Source organism: Lichenostomus cassidix, chromosome 3 (assembly GCF_008360975.1).
Source record: "Lichenostomus cassidix isolate B80296 chromosome 3, HeHo_3.0, whole genome shotgun sequence".
Taxonomy (NCBI): Eukaryota; Metazoa; Chordata; class Aves; order Passeriformes; family Meliphagidae; genus Lichenostomus; species Lichenostomus cassidix.
In genome coordinates, this window is record NC_139483.1 from 38,290,866 (window position 1) to 38,314,878 (window position 24,013).

At 40.3% G+C, this 24,013-nt stretch overlaps 1 protein-coding gene across 6 annotated transcripts in view; it reads right to left on the reverse strand.

The window, feature by feature from the left end:
* The window catches only part of RPS6KA2 (ribosomal protein S6 kinase A2), a 286,999-nt gene continuing 262,986 nt past the window's right edge, over positions 1 to 24,013 (reverse strand). For all 6 annotated transcript variants that reach the window (XM_085055349.1, XM_085055344.1, XM_085055346.1 and 3 more), the window contains 7 exons: positions 13,915 to 14,004; positions 12,281 to 12,439; positions 10,933 to 11,094; positions 6,159 to 6,235; positions 3,490 to 3,607; positions 2,406 to 2,543; positions 1 to 2,026 (listed from right to left, as the gene is read on the reverse strand). In XM_085055349.1, the coding sequence (XP_084911475.1) occupies positions 1,901 to 2,026; positions 2,406 to 2,543; positions 3,490 to 3,607; positions 6,159 to 6,235; positions 10,933 to 11,094; positions 12,281 to 12,439; positions 13,915 to 14,004 (870 nt within the window). In that variant the 3' untranslated portion in view covers positions 1 to 1,900. The remainder of the gene's footprint in view (positions 2,027 to 2,405; positions 2,544 to 3,489; positions 3,608 to 6,158; positions 6,236 to 10,932; positions 11,095 to 12,280; positions 12,440 to 13,914; positions 14,005 to 24,013) is intronic.

The following is a 24,013-nucleotide window of genomic DNA, read 5'->3' on the forward strand; positions in this document are numbered from 1 at the left end:
TCAACATTGAAGCAGAGCTAGTTTTAGGAAGAATATTACTATAGCAAATGAAACCCCTTGGACACTTTGAGGCAGTGATCTGGTAATTTCAGTTCAGCACCGAGACGCACACACTACCCAGCAAGCAAATTCACCATGTCTAGCATGTGAAGCTCCATGTTCACATTTTTCTTTTTTCTTTTTCTTCCCTGTCACAACAGAAAAAAGCCAACACAGCACAGTAGCTTTTCCCACAAAGCATCTGAGATGACAAAATTCACTCAGAAAATAAAAATTAACAAAAGCAGTACAAAGAAGAATCCCGGTCAGCTTGTGACCACCATAAGCCAAGATGGGTAAGAAAAAGAATAAAAAAATAGTTCACATCCAGCACCACACACCTTACTTGCTTTCTTTGAAACCAGGGAATGAGAAAAAAGTCCATTTTTTAGAGACCATTTCAACAAAGGTTTTCTTTCCCTGGACCTGGACAATCCAGGTATTAGGGCACAGAATTTTTGTTTTATATGTATATAAATACACATGTACATATTCATATAAATATAAAAGCAGAGCATCCTCCCATTTCTCCTCATAATTTATTATTATTAAAGCTTGTAACAGAGTTGGCTGAGCTCTTCAGAGGTGGGTACTCTCTGCACACACGTGGCATGGGGAGTTTAGCTCTGCTACAGCAGAACACCCAGGCAGGGACATGAAATGTTGGGTGATGGAGGCAGATTTGGGTGAACAGCGAGGGCAGGGCAGGGAGCAATGATTGGAAGTGGCCTCTCTTGCTCCAGGGTGGCACTCTAACCCACCGGAATTGTTCTTGGTGAGGAGACTGAGTGATGGTGAGGAAGGACAACTGCATCGACCCACTAGCCTCTGGGCAGCCCAGCCACCCACCCTCTCCTGCACCAGTCACTGAAGAGGGACTGTCCCCTGCTTTGAGAGGGAGCCCCAGTTTGCCCCCCAGCCACTTGCACACTAGTTGCCTTTGGCAGTGCTCTCCACCCTGCTGCCATGGGCCATTTTGCCTACTGTCCTCAAAGTCACCCACACCTTTTGCTGCCTCTTCTTCAGTTCCCCAGCCTCCCCTCAGCTGATCCCAGACCTGCTTGCTGGCCAAGACCAGACACCTTTCTCTTGCCTGATCCACAGGTTCCTACTCACACTGCTTTACATGGATTCCTTCCCACAGTCTCATAAGACCCATTCTGTTCTTCAGAAGACCGAGTTTCTCAGAGGTTTTCTGCTCTCTGAGACTTTTGAGCACGTTAGGGCTGGTGGCACACTCTCCTTGAGAGGTGCTAGCTTCATTCCAGAGAAGGCAGGGGCAAAGTGCAAAAGATTCCTCAAAAATAGAAGGTATTTCCACCACCACCAGCTCTCTCTCCCTCATGTTGTATAGCACTTGTTTCAAATAAGGTATTATGCATGTCTCTCTGCAGCCTTCACTCTTCCTGGGGTGAGTGGAGATCAGTAGACGTCTACTGGTGACCAGCCAAGTCACTTCATCTTGACACATGCTGGAACAGCATTCAAACCCAATTGTGTTCTTCATAGCAAAAAGTGCTTTTCTTGAGAAACAAAATGAAAATGTTCCCATCTTACAGACTCAAAAATAGTTTTCTTAGGGTGGAAAGGATGAAGATCACCTATTTTATTTGGTTTTAGCTCAGTAAAGAAACAGAGCTACTGGCAAAACTGGCACATCTTTGTGAAGTTGTTAAACTCAGGACCCTGGCTGGAATGTAAAAGAAACGATGTAGCAAATGAGAACTTTGCCTTACGTGGGCTTCTGCTAGTTCTGGCAATTTCATGTGCAGGTTTTCCAAAAAAGTTCTGCTAGCCAAGTAAAGATGAATTTCTCAAATAATAAACCGTGGGTTTTCAAGGAGGCCTTTTGGGGGTACTGCTACAATCTGGTAGAGGTAAGTCTTTTCATGCCTCGCCGTTGAGCCAGATTGGAGGACAATACAGGCTCCAGCCTTGGTGCCTGAGGAGCTCTGTTTAAAGCAAAGTAAGTGGCTGCCATTGCACCCTGTAAAACAGAGAAGGAGAAAACTTTGAGCTAAAATTCAGTTTTTGGTGCTTTTCCCTTCCCTTATTCAGTGCCCAGAAAAAAACCCCCAAACCGTCATGCATGCACAATTTCCATGAAATGATAACATTAAGGCTGGCAGACAGCTGGAGCATCTCAGATTTGAAGTGGTGAATAGCAGTATGTGCCACCATGTTATTACAATGCAGCCTGAAGTTAAAAATACTGAGCAGATAACAGTCAAAAATATTTGCTGTTAATACATTAAATTTTGCCTCTGTGGCAAATAATCTTCCCAACTCCTCTATTACTTTCCAGACTATTTACACAAATGACAACTATTCTGCAAGGAAGGAAGAAGCAAGTACGTAGGAGGTACCTTCACCAGGTGAACATCTTGTCTGCTGAGTTGGTTTTGAGACAAATACTCCCTGTTCACTATCCATGGATGTCTCAGGACTTGAACTGCTGTGAGACGCTGATGAGGGTCTACATGAAGCATCTTAGACACAATGTCCTGGGTTTAAAAGGAAGGAAAGAGTACAAGGGAAAAAGTAATTAATAGCAGTGCAGGTTTTACTAAGTGCCACTCCCGGTGGCAGTGTCATCATTAGCATGTCCAATGTGGAGAGCGATGCACTTTACATAGGTTATGTTCTTTAAGTGTCAGGTCTGATCTCCAGAATTTTCAAGTGTAATGTTCAACTCTCAGCTGATAACTCAGTCAAAAGATAGTGTGTAGGGTATGCATCTTATTGAATGAGTGTTAATTACTGGTGACCTCGTACTAGTGATAAACACCTAGAGGGAGGATGCCATCTGGAGGCATCTCCTCACTGTCCTCGAAGAATGCTTACAAGAGAAACTTGGAATAGAAATCTAACACTCAGGCAACTAAATTTCAATTAGGTTAGTTCTACAACATCTACACATTTTAATTTCAAAACTGGACAGCTGATAAAAAACCTACTGCGAGGCCCATAGGTGCTGGTAGCAAGATTAATATGTTACTAGGATTGTTTACAGTTTTGTGGTGCAATGTGTCAATGTTCTTCCACTGGATACTAACAGTTGCTAAAAATGGAATCTCTTGCAAGTATCTTTAAATCCTATCAAAGCTTCCGATTAATGCAAGACAACTGGAAGTGTGCCAACTTTCCTGTCCATCTACCTGTCTCACAGACTAGGGGACAGCTTCAGGCCTAAAAATCTCAGCACCAGATGATTTCTTTCTCCTGGGGTTTCCATGCTTTGTGATAGATGGGCAGCCTAAACTGTGAATTGCACTGGAATTAAAACTACCTGCTTCTGTTTAACTGAGAAGCAAAAAGGTAATTTATGTATAGTCTATACATCTGTGGCATTGACAAACTTACACTTCTTTTAAAAATGCAGTTGCGCAAAAAAAAATAGTTCTGTGGTATTTAAATCTTGAAAGAAAATCTGAGAAAGGGTTCACTGACCTTTGCAGTATCAGATACGGAATCCCAGTTTCCTCCTGTAAGAGCATACTTGCCACTGCCAATCCTGGCCAGAATCTCCTCTGGGGTGTCATCTGGTCCATTTGCAAAAGGAGTGAATCTATAAAAAAAAAAAAAAAAAAAAAAAGAAAAAAAAAAAAAAAGAAAAAAAAAGAGAGAGAGAAACCTATGTAATTTGCAAGTATATGATTTCTAGGTTCTAGCATTAACTGCCACTGATAACAACAGGAATTTGGTTCCAGAATGTACTGCTAATACTGCTGCTTCATTTTCATTCAAAACTATACAGGCTGGTGTATAGTTCCTCATATTGGTATAGTTCCTCATATTGATCTGTAGAGGAAAACACTGATTCCTTAATTGTTTTTTAAATTTTTGTTCTGTTATAATTTTTTATTAATGAAACATTCTTTGTAAAAATAGTCAGGTTTTTACCTCTTGTTTTAACTATGCTTTTTTTGTCAACAACTTTATTGCCAATACCAATACCTTGCCTTGGCAAAGGCAAGAAATTATAAAGAAGAAAAAATAGGATCTGAAGCAGAAAAAATGAAAGACAGAAGAACCCTTTCTAATCTGTTTTGCAATGCTGTGTTAACCATAATGCGCCAAGTCAGTTGGGCAAAATAAATGACCTGCAATAGGTAGCCTCCCTTTCCAGCTAGTCAGAAATGACAACATGGAACCAGCTTTACAAAATCAGTGTAACATGGAGAGGGTACACCTTTTGTCTTCTGAAAGTGACAAGAAATAAGGTTTTTGCAGCTGACTAAAATCTACCATGCCAAATTTTACTCTGCAATCTTGAACAGCTGTGCAGATTTGGAAGAAGTAGGAATTTTTGATTTTTATATTTTTCCTTCAATCTGTCTTTTCTCTTCTGAAAACTTGCCAGAGTGGTTTTTAGATTGTTAAACAGTTGGTTTGGCCACAGCTTCCTATCTCACCCAGTTTTTGGTAGCAAATTCAATTCCTCCCACTGCATTTTCTCATTTTCAAAAACATTTCAGACTTCATAGCAGTTCAGGCCTAAGAGATACGTAATGTTATTCTAATCTATAGCTATCAGGAAGGATGTAGTTAGAGTTAAAGGCTGGCAAAAACTCTGAGGTCCATCACCAGGATCCATTACCAGGATCCCAGGTCTGTGCTCTAGTCCTGGCTGTCTGAGCCCTCTCTACTTACAGTGGTGATAGGAGGAGAAAAAGTCCTGGATGTAAATACTTGTCAGTTCCTACTAATCTCCTCTGATGAGGAAGAACCAGACCATTCATAAATGCAGTGGTGGCACCTATAAAGCATTTCTCAACTGATTGTGTTACTATTATTTTCTCTGGTAAGCGCAGAAAAAGTGAAATACAAGTTATTAGCACCTGTCACTAAATTTAATATCCATAAGTTGTGCTATTTGTATTTCTGATTCAACTATACTTGGATTTTTTTTTCACATTTAATAAAGAAGCATTTTGAATATAAACAACCGAACCAATGTAACTGTGGCTAATATGTTAATTTCATTTTACTGATTCCGGCTGTGTAGAAGTCTATGGCATCAGCCAAATAGAAATAGGTTCTTGGAGACCCTAGCAGACTGGGAGACTTCCCCAGAAAGTCTCGATATATTTCAGCTGAACTTGAACACAATTGTAGTCAAGAATAAAAGAGATGAGACAGAGACCCCTGGCACCTTTCCGGTCACTGCTCCCTGCCCTCCCCTGGCTGCTCACCCAAATCTACCAGGCAAGAGATGCAACTAACAGAAAGTCAGAGTCCAACTCTTTGTTTTCTGTATAAAAGCTAGGAATGAATCCAAGCTTCTTGTCACAGCTGAATGATCATGAAGCAGGTTAAACAGTTCAGAGAGGTCACTGAATAGCTGCAAGCTGCACTTAGGTGTGATAAATGTGCACATACCATACTCTGAGAAATGAAATTCAGGGGCTTGATAACTCTAGATTGGGTTTGCACACTTTGTTTCCCAATCATCCCAGCACTTTTTATTCCTATCCTTCACTGCTTGTTTCAATCTGTGCCTTCCCCTGCATCTTCTTGCATTAACTTTTGCCTACACATTGGTAGAGGGATTTTTGCCAAGTACTTCTGGAAAGTTTCTGCTGCCTGTTGATATTCTTGCTGGTCTCTTAGTTTACTTTCTGAATCATAATTTTCAAATAGCATCTGAAAGCAATGTTTGGGTGGGGATTTTTTTTAGCTTTTAAAGGTGCTCAGACACTTCAATAACAATAACAAAGGATAATAAGGCTGAAGAGAATACGTATATTAATAGAATGAATTAACATCCTTCCATGGATAAGGTGAACATGATGTGGCTCTTCATACTCCTCTGCACCTCTCCTAATGGAAAATTTCCACACTGCTTAAGTGGTGAGTGAACCCTTTAGGACTCCAGGTCTCAGTGCATGCTTACAGGTACTTTCTGTTAGAAACTTAAACAATTTGTCAAGTATCAAAGATGTTTATGCATTCTAGAAAAAAACAATCCTAATTCTAGGTCTTGACATCTATTTGCTTGCTTTATACAACTTCTCAAGGAGGCCAGAATCCCCATTTGTGACTCCTTTCAGGCCTGATCAGTGCTGCAGTGCTGAGCCCTCTGGAGACTGCTGCTCTAGGAGAACCTCATCACTCACCCTGCCAACATGGTGTACAGCAGGATCCCCAGGCTCCAGATGTCACAGGCTGCATCATAACCTTGGCGTTTTAGGACCTGTGTGAAGGGGAGAGAGAGATGAAAATAGATGAATCTGCATTCCTGAATTTTCAGCTTCTGATCTACAAAAAGGAATGATTAGTGGTTGTATCTGCTGACATTTGCAGGGCATAGCTGCATATCTGCCTTTAACAGGTGACTGCTTTGGGATCAAAATGTCCAGTAGTGCTGTGGAGCAAGGCAAAGCCCAGGCTGGAATGAGCTGGTTAGTGTTCAAATCCAGCACATCTGTCCCCTTCACTGTGAGAGAGATGAGTGCAGTTTGTTGGAGACTCTGGGAGCTTCTTTGACCAACATGCAGCAGAGCAGAACAATATTTCAGTGTTTTAAAATGTTTCATAGTCAAAAAACTAACTTCAGTAATACTTTGAAACACATCCTCCTGATATAAAAGCTGCCAACACCGTGGATGCATCATAGGGCTTAATGACAGTGGTAAGTATTCCAGCTGAGCTCAGTTTGGATTTGATACAGCAAATGGATGCACGCTGAAGCCTATCTGATGTCAAAGTAATGAATATGCATGACAACTGCAAAGAAAGCTAAAAGGCTAATCTTACTTCTGTACAAAGAAAAGTGGGCACATTTAGACTGGAGTTAACAGATAGCAGACTAAAACTTGACCACCTTTTCCTGTGGGGCAAACAAGACCCATAGTACTCAGCAGAGATCTGAGCAGTAGGTTCAATACTGATACAGGATGGTAAGGTGTAGCAGTAGGGTAAAGTCCAGACTTCATTTATGTTTCTGCACACTAGAAGAAATGCCTGTTTGGGTCAGTGCAGGTCCAAGTGAAAGTGAAGTCACCAACTAAACTCAGGGACCACCTCCATATCTTCCACTTGCCCACAAAAGCAAACTACCCTTCTGTTTATTCAGTTCTGACACATGAGCAGAGTTTTTCCTCTTCAGATGGACTGGTAGATAGATCTTTTTGCAAAGCACATGAAAAACGAATATTCAAATTAAGCAAGTCTTTCTCTGACCTGCAGCCTTATTACCCCAGAGTGAATTAAGTATCTGAAATCTATCACAAAAAAGACCAAGTTCTGCTAAGGAAAAACAATTTGAGAAAATGTTGCCTCAACAGATTTTATAAATGATGAGTGGCAAAGCAACCATCTGCCAGGTATGCTGCTGAGCAAACATTTGCTACCTGGAAAAAAACCCAACAAACCAAAAAAAAAAACCAACTTCCACGGCAACAAAACCAGAGAAAAAGCTGTAGTTCCTCCTGTTTACAAAGCTGGTAAGATTGTGCTTCTGCCTCTCTTTCCTGCGTGTAATATATAGGCTTTCTAGATTATTTATTTATTTCTATTTGTTTAGCTCCTGCCTTCCTTCCCCCTCTATTAAAGTTAGTATTTATGGGAAGAACTTCTTTGCTATTTGACAAACTCAGTTGCTTCTTCCTTCACCTGTGAGACTGAATACCCAACGTTTATCTTTTGTTGTGATCATTCTCACCTTGTTTTAAACAGTTACATTTTCACTCCTCCTCTGTCTTCCTCCAATAACCAAGGACAATCAAGTCCCAGGTAAGTGACAGAAAAATGGGGCAGTGATGATACCTAGTGGAGCAGGTTAATAAACTAGTGGTTACACAACCCCAAAATGATGGCAAGGTGTCGCTGTGTGTTATCATTCCGTTTGCAGGAGTGCTGCTGGGTAACAGGGACACTCACTCTGTGCCAGTGCCTAGGGAAAGCTTTGCAGGCAAATACCTTTTTATCAGCAGCAGTTTCACCCCATGGATAACAACAGGGCCCAGTGAGTTATCAGTTAGTGTCACTGCTATTTGAAAATGTCTCCAGCAGGTCTGTGTTTAAAACGAGAACTATGCTGATGGGAGAAAGTGGGGGAAGCCTCAGCCAAAAAGCTTGGTGTTTGATCTAGGCAGGAGATGTTATGGAACAGTAAAAGGCATGTGTCTTAGAAATAGATCAATCAGGGAGGAGCCTTGCAAAAGATGCAGTAATGGATGCTGAAAAATTTACCACCAATTAAGCAGCTTAGGTCACGTCAAGAACTTAGAGGGATCTGAAATACAGGCAGAAACTGGTTCTTAGTGCCACACCATAGCAGGGTATTGTGGAGATGATGGGTGTCTTGGAGATAATGATACCATGGGTTCATCTAATTCTGATAATGGCTCAGGTATTTATCCAGTCCCCTTTTATTTCTGTATGCTTTGACTTACTGGGTTAACAATGCTACAAATACAGGTTTTTCTCAGTTGTGACAAGCAGAGATGCAAACGGGTGCAAAAGCTAATAAGAAAATCTCATCATTTAAAATGAAAAAGCAGTATTTCTTCACGAATTTTGTAGGAAAACTGCAGAATAAAATATTTTTACTTTATCCAAAAGCACCCGACTGCAATAGTAGGACAACAGCCTGGCTCTTTCCGCCCTGCATGCAGCACGACTCGCACTAGGTGGCAGCATGTCTCTTTCGGATAGCCTTCATCTTTGCTCTTGCTATCACCCTAACCCTAAATTAACTGTTTCCAAAATACAGCGAGATCCAAGTGGGCAAACAAGTCCTCCTTCTTTGGTCACTGATCTCTTTGCCACCAGCTCAGCTGAATTTCTGCCTCCTTGATTAGCTTCATGAGTATGTTGCAGACATTGCAGTCGGACTCAGACTGAGAACGTGAAAGTCAAGTCTAGGCTGGAGGGCAGCATTATATCACAGGTAAAATGTAAAAGCATTTAAGGCTTTATGTAAGCTCTCTGCCAGTTCTGGTAATGTTTCAATTAATCTCCAATGTCTCCTGCATTAGCAGGACGCGTCTTACTCATCGCGAATGTCTGGGAGTGTGATTTCTGCTTTCAGTTCAAATCAGAAGAGTCTGATCTGAAACTGGCAATGTTTGTGATTACAGACACTATACAAAATAACCCATCATGAAAAATAGCTACACCTATTTTAAGATCTTGTACCTTGGAGGAAATCCGAGTGCTTCAAATCTTGCAAACATGATTATTTTTGTGGTTTAGAAATTGAATGGCTGTGGTGCCACACAACTTTTTCAATGTACTTTAATAAACAGCTCATTCCCATTTCTAAAACGGAAGCCCAACCAAACAGCAATAAAAAACCCAAACCAATCTATCTTGGCAATGGAACATTTATTTTGCTGAAAAAAAATCTGTTTTGAATTTATACTGCCCTGACAATGGTCTCAATATAACAAATTCTCTTTCTTATGCTGCAAAGCTGTGATTCCTGTAAGTTTTGGTATCATGAAAGGGTTTTATACAAAAAGATCATCCTACTTTTCCCAGTTACATACCACACAGATGAATATTGCATGGAGAAGACTTACGGGAAAAAAACAATTACTAGATGATACCTACTGAGAGACATTGGTATTTGATAGCAGAGAACAGATGAAAGACATCTAGGAGATAGCAGAGGACTATTGAAAGACAATAGTTTTTTGTTTTTCTTATAAGGACCAAAACAAGCAAATGACACATATTTGAAGTAGTGTATTGCAAGTACTAAAAGTTTTAATTTTCATTACTCCAAGAAATGGACAATCACCCAGTCCATTGACTTCTTGCCCCTTCACTGGGAGGAAGCAGATATGAACATCTCATGGGTCAAACACAGCAAAGAGCCCAAGCCACTGAACAACCATATGATCCAAGCCCACTCCTGCAGGGCTGCATGAAAGGAGCAGCACTTGCCAGTGATGCAGAGCCACCTCTCCCTGTGCTTAGGACAAGCTGTTTGGTCTTCCTCCATTTTCCTGTCTGTGAAAATGAGAAAGCAGCCCTTTTTTCCACCCCTAAGAACAGGGGGGATTGGTACTAGGAAAGCCCAAGAGGAGAGATGTTTCTTTCACTCAGTGAAGTCAACAATAAAGCTCTCACTGGTTTCAGCATAGTAAAGATTTTGTGCAAGGATTTTTCAGTTTTATCACAGAATCATGGAATGGTTAATGTTAAAACGGACCACTGGAGGTCATAAAGTTCAACTTCCCTGTGTCGCTGTTGAGCAGCTAGCAGAGTAATGAATGCATCGGTTTTTAGTGGCAAGAAGGAATGACTTTTATTGTTTTGATTTCATCACATTTATAGAGTTTTCAAAAGTCACCCAGATTGGTCAGTTAGGAGCTTTTCCCCAGGCCTGATTGGCCAGGCCTGCACTGCCCAAGTTTTGGGACACTGTTCCAAAACATCCAAACTTTATCTTTATTTACAAAACACAAGAAAACCTCTCATGGGAAAAACTGTGCTAGCCACATCCCTGCTCAAGCAGGATTCCCTAGAACACAATGCTCAGGATTGTGTCCAGATGTCTTTTGGGTATCTCCAGACAAGGAGACTCCACAACGTCTCTGGGCAACCTGGCATCAAGATTTCCCTCTCAGGCCTGAATCCTGTTCTGAGGCAGTGCACTAGAGGGAAAGCAGTCTGATCAGAAGCAGATAGAGAAAAAAAGATATTTATCCCAGTAATGAGCCAAAGCATTGTGTACTCCAGTCCAAGACACACACTAGTTTCTGTCAGGAAAAACACAACTGCTGTGACAGGACCAGGAATAGGAAATTTATGGTAACAGTGGCTGTGCAAGTGCCAGGAGCCTGGTTGCTGCTTTGCTCCTCTTGTAAAGGCAGTAAGGGAGAAAGGACTGCTTCCTAGGACACACTTGCTACTGAAGCCTTTGAAATGTAATCCTACCTCAGGAGCGACAAAGTTGGCTGTGTAGCAGGGAGTCATGAGCAGCCCGTTCTCTGCTCTCAGTTGCTTGGCAAACCCAAAGTCACATATCCTGATAGACTCTGGGTTTCCTGACTCATCCATGTAGAGGATATTACTTGGCTTGAGATCTCGGTGCACCACCTTAAGAAAGAACAGTGAGAAACAAGTGAGGAGAGGAGGTCAGAGAGCACTCAGGCTTGGCTGCAATTTCTGGTCTGCTGGTTGAGGTAGGTCAAGAGCTCATGCTGAAAATATTTAAATTTTGGAAAAAACATTATTTAAAAGCCTTGGAAGAATGAAGGGAGAAAAAAAAAAGGTTAATGTCTGTTAAAATGAGAAATAAAATATTTGACAGCCTCTGCTGGTGTATTAAGATGGAAGCTGCTGCTCTAAGGGGAGACAACTTCCTGAGGGTGGTCAGAGTGGGCTGTTGTACAAATATCTTGGTGGCAGAGTCTCCCAGAGCTTGATGGCCCTGAGTACTCAGTTGAAAGGTAAAGAAGAAATCATATAATAGGAGGAAAGGTCTTCCTCATATGGACCCTATGTAAGGGTCTTCTTGTGACTGTCCATGTGAGAGGTTCACACCTGCAAGGAGGGATTAATTTTTTTCCTAATTTCAAAATGCATTCACACAACTTCATGTGACTGTGTTTTACCAGACACATTGCATTTCAGTGGCAGGAAAAAAGCCATTATTTGTTATAGCCAGACTGAAAAATTACCATGAAAGCATAGAAGCCAAAGCACAAAACGCACTTTGTTTTAACCATGAAGCAGGAAAAGCAGTAAATATTTGACTAGTTATCCAAACTGCTTGTCCCTGAAATGCCAAAAAGAGAGATTTTCAAACTGTAGGATATAAGGAGCTTAGACTTTAACAATCAGATTTTAACAGCATGTCAGAATCCTTTCCCATCAGCTGCTCGAACTGCCACTTCATTTGGAGAGCAGAGCATTTGATTTTCTACCTATCTGCTGATTCAGCTACTCTATTTTAAATGTTGCTAAAAGTTCAGGTCCTGCAATAATGATTGTGATAAAAAGTATACAACTAATATCTCAAGAAGGTACATGAACTTGAAAATCACGGCAGTGTGGGAATGAAAATACTACTTCAACATGCTTCAGTTCAGTGGAAAATGGATAAAAAGGTTATGACCCTATTTCACAAACCAAATGTAATTATAAATATGGAGAAAGTTGGGGGTTTTTTTGGGAAAAAACATGTTTACATTTTAGAGAAGCAAAAACACAACTATTTTCGATTTCTAAAAGTTGTATTTTAAGAAGGTTGATGCAACTAAGCCAAAAAAGCAATGCTTACGCCCTGAGAGTGTAGGTAGTCCACAGTCCTGGTGATGGTGCACAGCACAGCACTGGCCTCCCGCTCTGAGAAACATTTCTGCCGAAGAATGCGATCCAGGAGCTCACCTCCCCGCATCAGCTCCATCACCAGGTACACGAATTTCCCATCATCATAGACCTGGAACATTAATAGAATAAATACATGTTTTGGACCCATTAACTTGGTAAAGGTTGTTCCTTTAATCACAGTGTTGGCTTGCTTTGTGTGAGATGTTGCAGGAACAAAATATCAGCTAAATGTGTGGGAAATGGGCTTTTACACTTAACAAAAAAAAAGCCCTTTATAAAATTACTTAATCATTACTTTTTTCTTGTGTCTGTAGCAGCTTGCTGATTTGTCCACACAGAAATGTAGCTTTCCTGGTCTGCTATCATGCCAGCAGAGCAGGCTCAGCTGTTAAAAACAGCACTGTACCACACAGCTTCAAATGTCTGCTGGCTCTCACCCAAGTATTCTTCTCAGTAGTGCTGTCTCTTTCCACTTCCACAGGGTAACATTTGCCATTTCAAATATCAATATTTCCCTTCGACTCATGATCAGCTAAAGAACTGTATTATACTGTTGGCCAACACTTGCATCTAATGATATTATGTAGTTTAAATTTGCAGTTCTGGTGAATGTATTGCTGATATCAGGTGCAAGACATATTTACATTCAATGTCAATGTCAATTGGTAAAAGACATATTGTCATTTAAATTGGAAGACAACCATTTTTATGTCATCATCCTTTATCTAGACTGCAATAATAAGCAGTGTGATAGTCATCAATGCAACATGTTTTTGGAAAGGAATATAAAAGCTTGTTTTGCACAGATTTTGAGATACTCTTTAACCCTTAGGTGAGACTTTCATGAGGGCATGTGATTAGCAGACTTGTATATACTTCTCTAAGGTCTAAACCATAATGTACTGGCCACTGACACAAGCAGGATTTTGTTCTGTAAACTCTGAATCTGACATGGTGTAGACAATCCTAGGTGAGACTTCAGGCAACAAAAGTAAAACATCTCTGACTAAAGGCCATTACTTCATTTAAGCATAGTGAAAGCTATTTTTCATATGAAATACTGAAGAAAAATACCTTAATATCTTCTCAATCTGCTTGAGTAGAAGGTAAATAGTCCCTGGCATTAAAACACTATCAGGGGAAATCTTAGAGACTCTGTAAGCTCTCCTCTTCCCAATAAAGCAGATATCACAGGCTGCATGGGAATGGCTGCTGCTTGTGAAAGATGATCCCTGTCCATCAGTGCCACCGTGTGTGTGTTCAGCAATGTGCCCCAAAACACCCAGCCAGGCAGATCTCCTTTTAAATAGTGCTGCAAACACAAACCCGTCTTGTCGTTTTCCAGCACTGTGCCCCTTTGGTTTTATTTACAGTTTGTTAGACAGTAACTGCAGAATGCATTACCCAACCAGTCTTTCCAAATGCTATCCAGTAATTTGTTAAGTCATGTTTTTCTCCCTGATTTCAATGGGTTTGGTTTTAACTCTGACCTTCAACTGAAGAATTTTCCAGACATAGACTAATAAGTGAGCCTGACCCTAAGGTAAAAAACATTTAATGCTGAAGTGCTCAAAGACTACTCACATCTTTAAGAGTAATGATGTTTGGATGCTGTCCATATCGCAAGAGTATCTCAATTTCTTCAGAGGGGTCTCTCTTGCTCTTATCAATTATCTGGAATAAATGAAACACAGTGCAGTCAAATACCAGCTAGTAGCTCTAAGCACAAACCAACTGATTTCTACAGTTTAAACAAATTATTATTCAAAATTCTTCTATTAATCATTATTCAGGGAGAGGACAGCTCAAACCATGTGCAAATGAAAGCCGTGCTGACTGTCTGCCAAAGCCAGATGGAGCAATAATTAGTTTAGATTCTGGAGGCGTAGGCCCTCTTTTTGGTGCCTACAGTTTGTTTACCCATAAATAATGCAGTTACAAGAAGTGTCATATAGAAATCAAACAACCTTGAGAGTTTTAAAATAGTTATAGTTTTAAAATGACCTCTTTGCCATAAAAAAATGATGGAATCATAATACTGGCACATGCTTGTATACATGTTGATAAATGAATAAAAACTAATTGTCATATGTATTTGTCGGAAATGAAAATGTATACACATTTACTGCCAGGGGAGATTTGAATTGAAGCTGTTGGTAATCACTTGGCTCTTTGGGCCATGCTGTTGTCATGAACAACAGAATGACCAGGGATTGCATTTGGCCATGTAACCAAACTCTACCCATTCCTAAACTGGAAAGAAATTTGCTTTATATATCACTTTAATGTAGTCAGCATCTTTTGCCTTTAGAAAGTATAGTAAGACATGCAAACCTTTTAGTTTTGGAGCAGCAGGTCTTAGAAAAACATGACACCTGCAGCCTAGAGACCATCACTGCATGGAAAGCCAGCTATTAGGATAGCACTGACTTCCCCTCAGTGATTCTGTTCCCTATATTTGGGAAGTCAGTCAAAGAGCTTTAGTCATTTGTCCATTTTTGAGAGTATTGATTAATGTTTCTCACTTTGCAGATTTAAATGATAAACATGAAACAAAAAATAACCTAAAGAGGAATCTTCTTTTTGGAATCTCAAATGCATAGGAAATGGCAAAAGACTCATTTTACCAGAAACTCATCGGGAGTACAATATTTTGTCTCTATTTCTTATTGCTAGAAAACAACAGAAGTACATTTGAATAATAGGTTTACCAAAGTGAAATGAGTGGCATTTTCAGAAAATCATAATTCCATTATCGCCTTAGATTTCAAGGCTTCCAACCTTAAATGTGGTTAGTTCTCTCCAAGAACTAGGCACAGAGCACTTAAAATGATGGTGTTAGTAGGGAAAAATAGCTTTTTAAAAACCTCTTTTGCTAATGAGGATAAATGCCTGCCCAGTTTTTTATAAAATGCATGCATTTTTTATGGTTTAATTATGGTGATACAAATTCAAATACATGAGTATGATTTTATGCCTTAGCCATAATAATGCATAACTGAAAATATCTATCAGAGGTTTGATAGTCGTCATGACTGGCATGTATGTGCTGTGATAATGACAGTCAGTAGTTGCCCATGGCTCAGGTATGCATTTGAAGGCATACCAGTATTTGATTCTGAATTAATAGAAGTGCGACAAATTTAAGTGCAACAGGACTCTGATGAAGGTAAATGGTTGTTGTCCACATATGAATAAATAAAGGAAGACCTTAAGAAGAGGCAAACAAAGAACAATTCTGCTATTGTTCTCCCAGTTTAGTTGAGACATTATCAAGAAGTCAATGAAGCCCTGATCAACTGACTCATCATGAATACAACCACAGTGACTGAATGTGTCCCACTCAACCAATAATTCTAACATACAAAAAAATCCTCAGAGCAAAATCCTTAGCTAAACTAAAATATAAACTAATCCTTCTCTTGTAAAATTGCTGGAGTAACTCTCATGTGCCCCTGTTAGCATCTGCCCACCTTGTACAAACCAGCAGAACCTACTGTGGCAAGTATTGCCACCAGTGTGAAGTACTACTATCACTACACAACTGTAGCAAGCAGTATATTCCAGATTCCTTTTCTGTTGCAGTTCCCTATGAAAGGAAATATCCATAGCTGTGGAAAATTTTAAGCAGCTATTAATCATGCAGGATTATAAATGAATATATATGGCCTAAAAAAAAATCCTAACCAAAAATAGTCTCAGCTATTGACAAAACTAAAACCAACATAACCTGAAGCACTCTGCTAGTGATGTAGTAGTAAGAGCAGTAAAGGACATTTAATGCTTCTAATTCACAATATGCTACATAAATACAAATTGCAAGACAGTCCATCTAAATATGCTGTTTGCTTTAATGTGTGCACAATCTACAATACAGTGAATAAATGGACAAGCTGCCCCAAACCACACCACAAATCACTGTCAGAGCTGTGAAGGGACCTGCCAAACTCCTCTCAGTCTCTAGGCAGTCTGATTGGACAGACCAGAACCATTTTTTTCCTCCACAACAAGGGACTGTCACTCTGACAGTGCCTGTCTTCAGCATGCCTGTGACTTACACTTGGCCACAAGTGATAAAGCAGCAGAGGAGGTGTCTGCTGCAGCTTCAGCAGAAATCTCTCTGCAGTTCAGACTGGCTGCAGTATGCACAGTTTCTTTATTTGTGTGTTGAAATGGCCACAGCAGTTCATTAAATATGCCCCACAGCTCCACTGTGGTACCCAGTTCTCCTGATCTTCCTTTTCACAAAGTCACGGAATCATTTACGTTGGAAAAGATCTCTTGAGATCATCAAGTCCAACAATTAACCCAGCATTGCCAAATCCACTACTAAACCATGTCTGCAAGTGCCACATGACATGTCTTTTAAATGCCTCCAAGCATGGTGATGTCGCCATTTGCCTGGGCAGCGTGCACAGTGCTTTACAACCCTTTCAGGGAGTTTTCTGGTGTGTTGTTAAAACCATCCTGAATTTCCTGTGGTAAAAAAGAGCATTTGCTATCCCGGTCGTTGTTTCCCCTGAGACATGATGTTTTGCATGAATACAGACTCTTCTTTATTCCTCTCTGTGACAGCCCATGAACCTCCTGCAGCCCTTCCTTTGCAGGGAATGATGTCTTTTCTCTAGGAAAGTCATTCTGATTTGAATTCAAATTCAATTTGAATTCAGTTAAGGGAATTGAAGAATTAAGGGAAGATCTCAGCTACTAGTCCTGAGAAGTTGAGTAATACTTAACGATGCTACTTTTTCTATTTCTCCCTGTAGATGTGTGGTGAAGAACAACTCAAATGCCACCATAATGGATAAGTGACATACATGCAACATGAGCTCTGCTGTACCTTGGCAGACAAGAGCTATGAAGCACAAGGGTCTTCTATTGCCCTTTAGTAGAGAAATAAACTGAGCCATAAAGCAAATAGATTTTTGCTGTGCATTGGACACATAGGGATTGTTCAGAAACTCATCAAACAGTGTATAAAACAATTCCAGAGTAAAAGAGGCTCAGCACAGTCAATAGTGTCCTTTGTTCTAATAGGGGACTTGTTTGTTTTTTGACTATCACATCCTTTGTGTGACTAACTGACTGAGAAAAAGGAGCATTTTCTTTCCTCAGTGGGATTTAGGGTAATAACCTCAAGATATTCTAAAATGAGTCAAGCTCCTTTAAAGGACAATACTGAACACTGTCTCTATTAAGAAAGAAAGGATCAGGACAGAGTATTTTCAAGATCCCAATTAGCGCATCTGTCCAGTTTTTACAAGTCCTTCTAAAAGTCTTCTGCGTGGAAAAAATAATCCAATTCTCCTTTACTAATGGATTTTCAATGGCTTTAGCCTTGCCAGAGCAGACTGATGAGTACAAAAGAGAGTATCAATAAAATTCTGTGTGGGTAAAGCCTTGCTGAAATTGGCACAAAAACTAAATAGACAATATATATATTTGCTTGTTGCTTTTTTGTGAAGGTATTTGCATGATTCCAACTGTGTAGATAAATTTCTTCTTCTGGACTTAGTTATGCCCTTAGCAGATGTTGGAGCCTTCAGCTGTTTGATACCACCCACCAGCTGGGACTTACAGCCTTTACAGCCCTGCCAAAGAAACCGTACGTGTGAGCACTCCCTAATCCACTTTAACTGAACCAGCCCTGCTCATACAAATTGCCTTTACAAACACTGAAATTAACCTGAATGACTGTGCATGAAAAGAATGGAGAATGGCTGTGTTTCTCACATGGAGTTCTCCATCACTACGGTTGTGAGATTGGAAAAAGGCAAGAGGTGGGAGGAGACAGTTTAACTGCCTTTGCTGTCTGGAAAATGAACAGCCTAAAAGAAAAGGTGAGAGAAAAGCAAGAGAGTGAGAAAGAGGACAGAAAAGAAACATGAGATGCACTGATGGGAAGAGCAGTGATACAGGCCTGAGAGAAAGGATGGGGCACTGGCCAGGCTAAGCTGGAGCAAGCAGTAAGGAAAGTGCTCTGTTGGGTCTTTCTATGCTGGGCAGAAAGGACTTTGTGCATCTTTAATGACCAAAGAAGACTGTATTGAAACATTTGCTTGGTTCTGACTTGATATTTCTCTTTAAGTGAAACAGGACTCAAAAGCTGTCCGATCATGTCAGTTGAAATGGGTGATGGCAGCCACTTCCCTTCTGGGGGGAGCTGAATGCACCTAGTACTGACACAGTGGTTTAACCCCTAACACCATGGCATGTGCCACTACCATGGACTGCAGCAAAAATTCTCCATTTTCTTTTATAGATTTATTCCACAACAAAACTCACAAACATGGGGAAGCATTGAAGGTACACCTTGCAGCACAGGAATAGATAAAAAATATGTTGAGGAGCTCTGAATTAGGAGTTCTGGTGGCTCATGCTGCAGAGGCATAAGGCATAATTCTTTTTTCCCCCAGTCCCAAATGGGATCAGCCTCTGCTTTGTCTTCAACTTCCCCAAATGGGGGCAGCTGAAACTGAAATACCAGTGTGTGAACTGGGGCAGTCCCCATCTGCTGCTCATCTACAGCAACAGAAAGTCCATCAGAAGATAGGGAAGACACCTGGGCATTGTCATACCTTTTACAGCCACAGCTGAGGCTGACAGTGTGTTTAGGCAGAGGGATGATGTAAAGTTCCTTTTAACCAGCACCAGGGAACTTATAATGGCTTTGTGAAAAAAGCATGGAGTAGGAAGAGAGTTTTATATTCTTTTTTAAGCTGCCTTGTTTTCTATTATATACTTTACATTATTTTCTGTAATCTGTTTGGAGAGCAAGCATGGGTTAATCACCTTTAAGAACAGATTAATTATATAGTGTGATGTGATAGTCCCTATAAAAATCCTTTCCTTTTCTGGGAAGGGAAGAATGAGCAAAAGGAGAATTAATTTTGTGTCCCTTTGCACATTATATCTACACTGTGATGTGTTTGAAAATTCAGGGCACCACTAGTGGAACTGACTATAGGTGAGATTCGCATCTCTTCTGAAAAAGGGAGGTGTGAAAGTATACAGAGATTTTAACCTGACAGTTTCACCTACAATACTAATTCCAATGAAAGTGTCACAGAGAGAGAGTTCTGCAGTTCTGTGCTGCTGGAAAATGTACAGGTTTCCATTTCAGTAATATTTCCTTCTAAAAATAAGCTCTATTCATGCCAACCATCTGTTTTAATTTGGTTCCTTTTTTGATGTCAAATAACTCAAGCTGGATGAAAATCACTGTAGAAAGGCTAATATTATTTAAAAGAACATGGTATAATTTTACATTTAGATGTCTCCAAGGAGAACTTTTCCAAGCCTAATAGTTTCTGAGGGACTATTTGCTGTGCTATTAGTTTTGATTAGCTCCAGAAATTCATTCCCTCTATCTACTCTTAAATCTTTCTGGAAAACAGTGAAATGACTATTAGAAGACACAGGCCTAATTAGCAGTATCTTTCTGAGATTAGGACTGTCCATCTGATTAAGCTGTGCAGGTGAGACATTAAATGTTTCTGCACACACAGCATGCCCACTTGCTGCCACTCTTTGCTGACTTAGCACTCCTAAGCTGTCAGCTGAAACTGTTAATTAACTGTACTTGTTAATTAGCACTTACATGGTAGCATGCATTTTCTAAGTAGTGCAGAAACACTAACGTATTTATTCCAATAGCACTTTGTGAAACAGAAAAGCTCATTTTAGGGAGGAGTCTTCAGTTTTGGAGGCAGAATAGCTTGGTGGGAAAGGCTCTGCGCTGTATTTCAGTCTGCTCTGCTCAGCACACGTCCTTGGATCAGACTGATGAGTTTTCAGTCCGTAAAATAACTGCAACGCCACTCTCACCTTCTTTTACAAAAATCTTCAGGAATGGAAACTAGTGTATCACTTTCAGAACTTACAAAAGGGGAAAATTATTGCATCAGTATGGTAGACAAATACAAGAAGCATAATTTGAATGGCCCCAAAAGAGAAACAGAGCCACGAAGGACCAAATTCTGTCCAAAACACTTTAGGTATTTGGCAAGCAAGCTAACAAAGAGAAACATGATATTATTAAGCTGTAGAAAAACTGCTGCCTGATCCTAGGTCTCAAGAAAGATCTAGTTAGCAAAGGGAAATACCATATTCTCACATTCTTCAGAGGTTCAGCCATGTCAAGGAGAGACATAGTGAGCTTTGTGATGAAATGGGAAGGAGGCTGCAGGAATCCTTAAACCAGAGGAGACGTACAACCACTACACATTTAAGATTTGTTTCAAAGCTGAGATTAAGAGCTGGCCTGCACACATTTCTGTATTTCTATCTGCCCTCTCTAATTATCCTGATAAGACTTAAACAATGCCTTGACCCCATTTACCTCAAAAGCCAGCAATGGCTCTTGCTGCAAGAAACAAGCTGGCTACTAGTAGAAATGCTTGAGCCACTCCTGCCTCTCTGCCCTGCCTTCTCCCACATCCTTCCAGCAGAGCCCAGCACTCTGTACTGGCCTAGCCTTTCTGAAGCTGTAGCTGCAGAGCTCTGCCTATTTGAGCAGTGTCTCCTTGGAGAACTGCCTTATTTCTATGGGGAGACTCTCCAGCAGAAAGCATAGAATCACAGAATATGCTGAGCTGGAAGGGACCGTCAGGATTGTCGAGTCCAACTCCTATCTGAAGACACTCAAATCAAAATAGAAAGGTGAGACTCATTGAAGTTTTGCAGGTATTTCAGAAAACCCAAATCTTAAAAAATGAGGACACCATATAAAATATGCTATGTTGCCTCCTGTTATGGTGAGTGTACAGAATGGCCCTGGTCCAGCGTCGAAGTCAGACCCTTTGATAAAGTTTTTGAAATGGGAAAACCAAAAAAGCCTTCAAAAATACTCTCACAGATGAGATATAAGATCCTCATAGTCAGCAATAATCTATCATCCTTTGCTACTTCATCCATTTTACTGTATATCATTTTCTCTTTCCATCACATCTAGAGGACACCCTCCACGCTGTTTGTAATCACTCTTAGTAATTAGCCCTTATTAGCTCTATTAAGGCTGGTTTCTTTGCAGAGCACTCAAGAAATCAGCTCTCCCTATGCAAATTCAAAGACAGACAAAGATTTGTGCTTAAATCTGCTCTAAAGCCTGTCTTCCAACATGGCACCCTGTAGGCTACAGAATCTGGTGCCACCCTTCCAAGAAGCTTGAGTAGGCTTCAGACACTCAAAACCATCTTTAACTTAAGTGTCTCAACCACATTATTTCCTGATGCCCAGCTTTTTAAACCAAATTTCATGGGAGAACCTGGTGTTATCAGTAGTTTTTCAAGGTAAGAAGGGGTCTTGTACTTCTGATCCTGCATTTTGTAAGGCTACATTTCCACTAATATGACAAATCCAACTTCTTGGCATGTGAGGGGAAAGACATCTTGGTCATCTCCTTGAAGAGTCTGCTTTACAAACTGCTCTCACAATCAGACTTCTTTTCCCCCTGAAACTCCCTTTTTTAGCTTCAAGACATTCTGTCTTCCCTTGCTGTCTTTAGCAGCCAAATGCTTGTCATCCATCATTTATATCACCTTAGAGATATTTATAGATTTTGATCGCATCCCACCGGGCTCTTGTCTGTCTTACATCACACATATCTGTAGCACTCTTGATAGAGCTTGCCTTGTAATTCTTGCATATTTTCTGCTAGAGGTGCTCTCTAGTTTGCTTATATTCTATCTTAAACCACAGCTATCAAACGAACACATGATCCCACAGAGTTTAGTATTCCTACTCAGGTACAACAAGAAAAACTCACTTACTTATATACAAGCATGTTAGTAGGATAGAAATCTGCATTTGAGCTTTATTAATAAAACTGTAACTGCACTAACAACATATTTATGGAAGGCTTGTCTGATGCTGGTATTCAAATATTTGTATTTCAATGCTATGAACTATTTGAGTGCAATGAACAGCTTCATTACATATTCAGGGAATGAACGCAAATGGGAATGAATAATTTTGGGAAGACTGCAGTGAGAGACAATTTCTCAGTAAAATATTGGAAAGTATCTCTCAGAATTATTAGTATGATCTTGCAGTGGCAAAAGATATGCTCTTCATCGATAATTTGATAAGCCAAGGACAGTTAGAGGCTTCTGGAAGCACAGCTAGTGCTCTGATTTCCCTTCACATTGCTAACAACTTTTATAATGAGGTTCTTTTACATGACATATTCTTCCTGATGCCATTTTTTCCCCAAGTGAGAGATGTGATAGAGGCATACTCCTGTCCATGCAAACCTGACTCTGGCAGCCACCCAGCAAAGCCAAGAGTTTGCATTACTAGGGACTGAATGAAAACTGAGACAGGACCTCAGCATGTGATCCATACCCATTCAGCCCATCCTCCCTCTTGTGGACTCCTGATAGTGCTCTGCTCCAGCATCAGGTAACTTCTGCTAAATTTCAAAGCCACATTTAAAGGGAATGCATTACCAGTGGCTCTGACCTGGAGAGTGCTGCACATCCCCTGTGCCCTGACCCCTGTACCATGTTCTGGTGCAGGCAGCGGGGTGGAAAGGTTGGACAAGCAGTGGATGAGCACCTGTTGGTGTTGACAAGCTGGCAGACTCAGGGCCAAGAAATCTGAGGTCATCCAGCAAACTTTCCATTGACTTGCCTATTTAAATACTGATATATTTATCCATTTTCCACCAGACACTAAGTACCTCCCAAACAGACAAAAATAGATACAAAGTCTTCCCTGAAATGTCCACTGTCTGTTTCACTTTAGTGACTTTCTGTGGTTAAGGAGAGACAATTTTAAGCAAAACTCTCTACATCTACAGACATCTTAACTTTCAAAGAGAATTAATGATGTTTGGACTGATTTTTTCCTTCTTTATTTATTTTTTTTCTTATTTCACTAAATAAGATTCCTATTTTCTTTACTGAATTCAGCTAAACTCCTGGCGCAACCATAGTACAGGTTAAGGAAAAAATGTAGAGCCACTAAATACTACTGTGTAACCTCCTCCCTTCAGATTAGTGCGCAATTTTATCTATTTACAACCACCTAAAAACAACCAAACCAAGACTGTGAACATCAGTGGAAGGGGAAAATGAAGTTTTCCTCTGGGTTTTGGTGACTATGGGTTTTGGTGACTATGTCACTCACTGTTACTAGCAAATAAATAGACATACACAACCAGTTCGATTACACAAGGCTGCTAACACTAGCTCTCGTGAGTTACTGATTTCTATTTATTGATAGCATGTTGACATCGCTTCTCTGCTGGTATTGAATTTTTGTAGCTAATTAAAATGCACCTTCTCTCCAGTCTGCACATACCAAAATATGCTAGATAGATGTGCTTTCAGTGCTTTGCAATTACCAGGATTATATACAAGCTGAAAAATTTACTAGGACACTAGCATAAATTAACTTGTATCTCAGTGGCAGACATGGACTGCAAACTGGCTTTGCTCACAACTGTGGAACATCTGGAGCCAAACAATTGGTTAGTACATTACAAAGATAGGAAAAAGTAATGAGATTCACATGTGTTTCAAGATCCAAATTCCACTGTAATATTGGAACCTGCAAAATTGAACTTGTCAATTGGGACTGTATCTACTGTTTTTCTTCTTCAAAGGAGGGGAAAATGTATATCCTGTGTTTTTACCTAGTTGTTTGCCCTGCCTCTAACAGCGTGGAGGGACTAAAAACC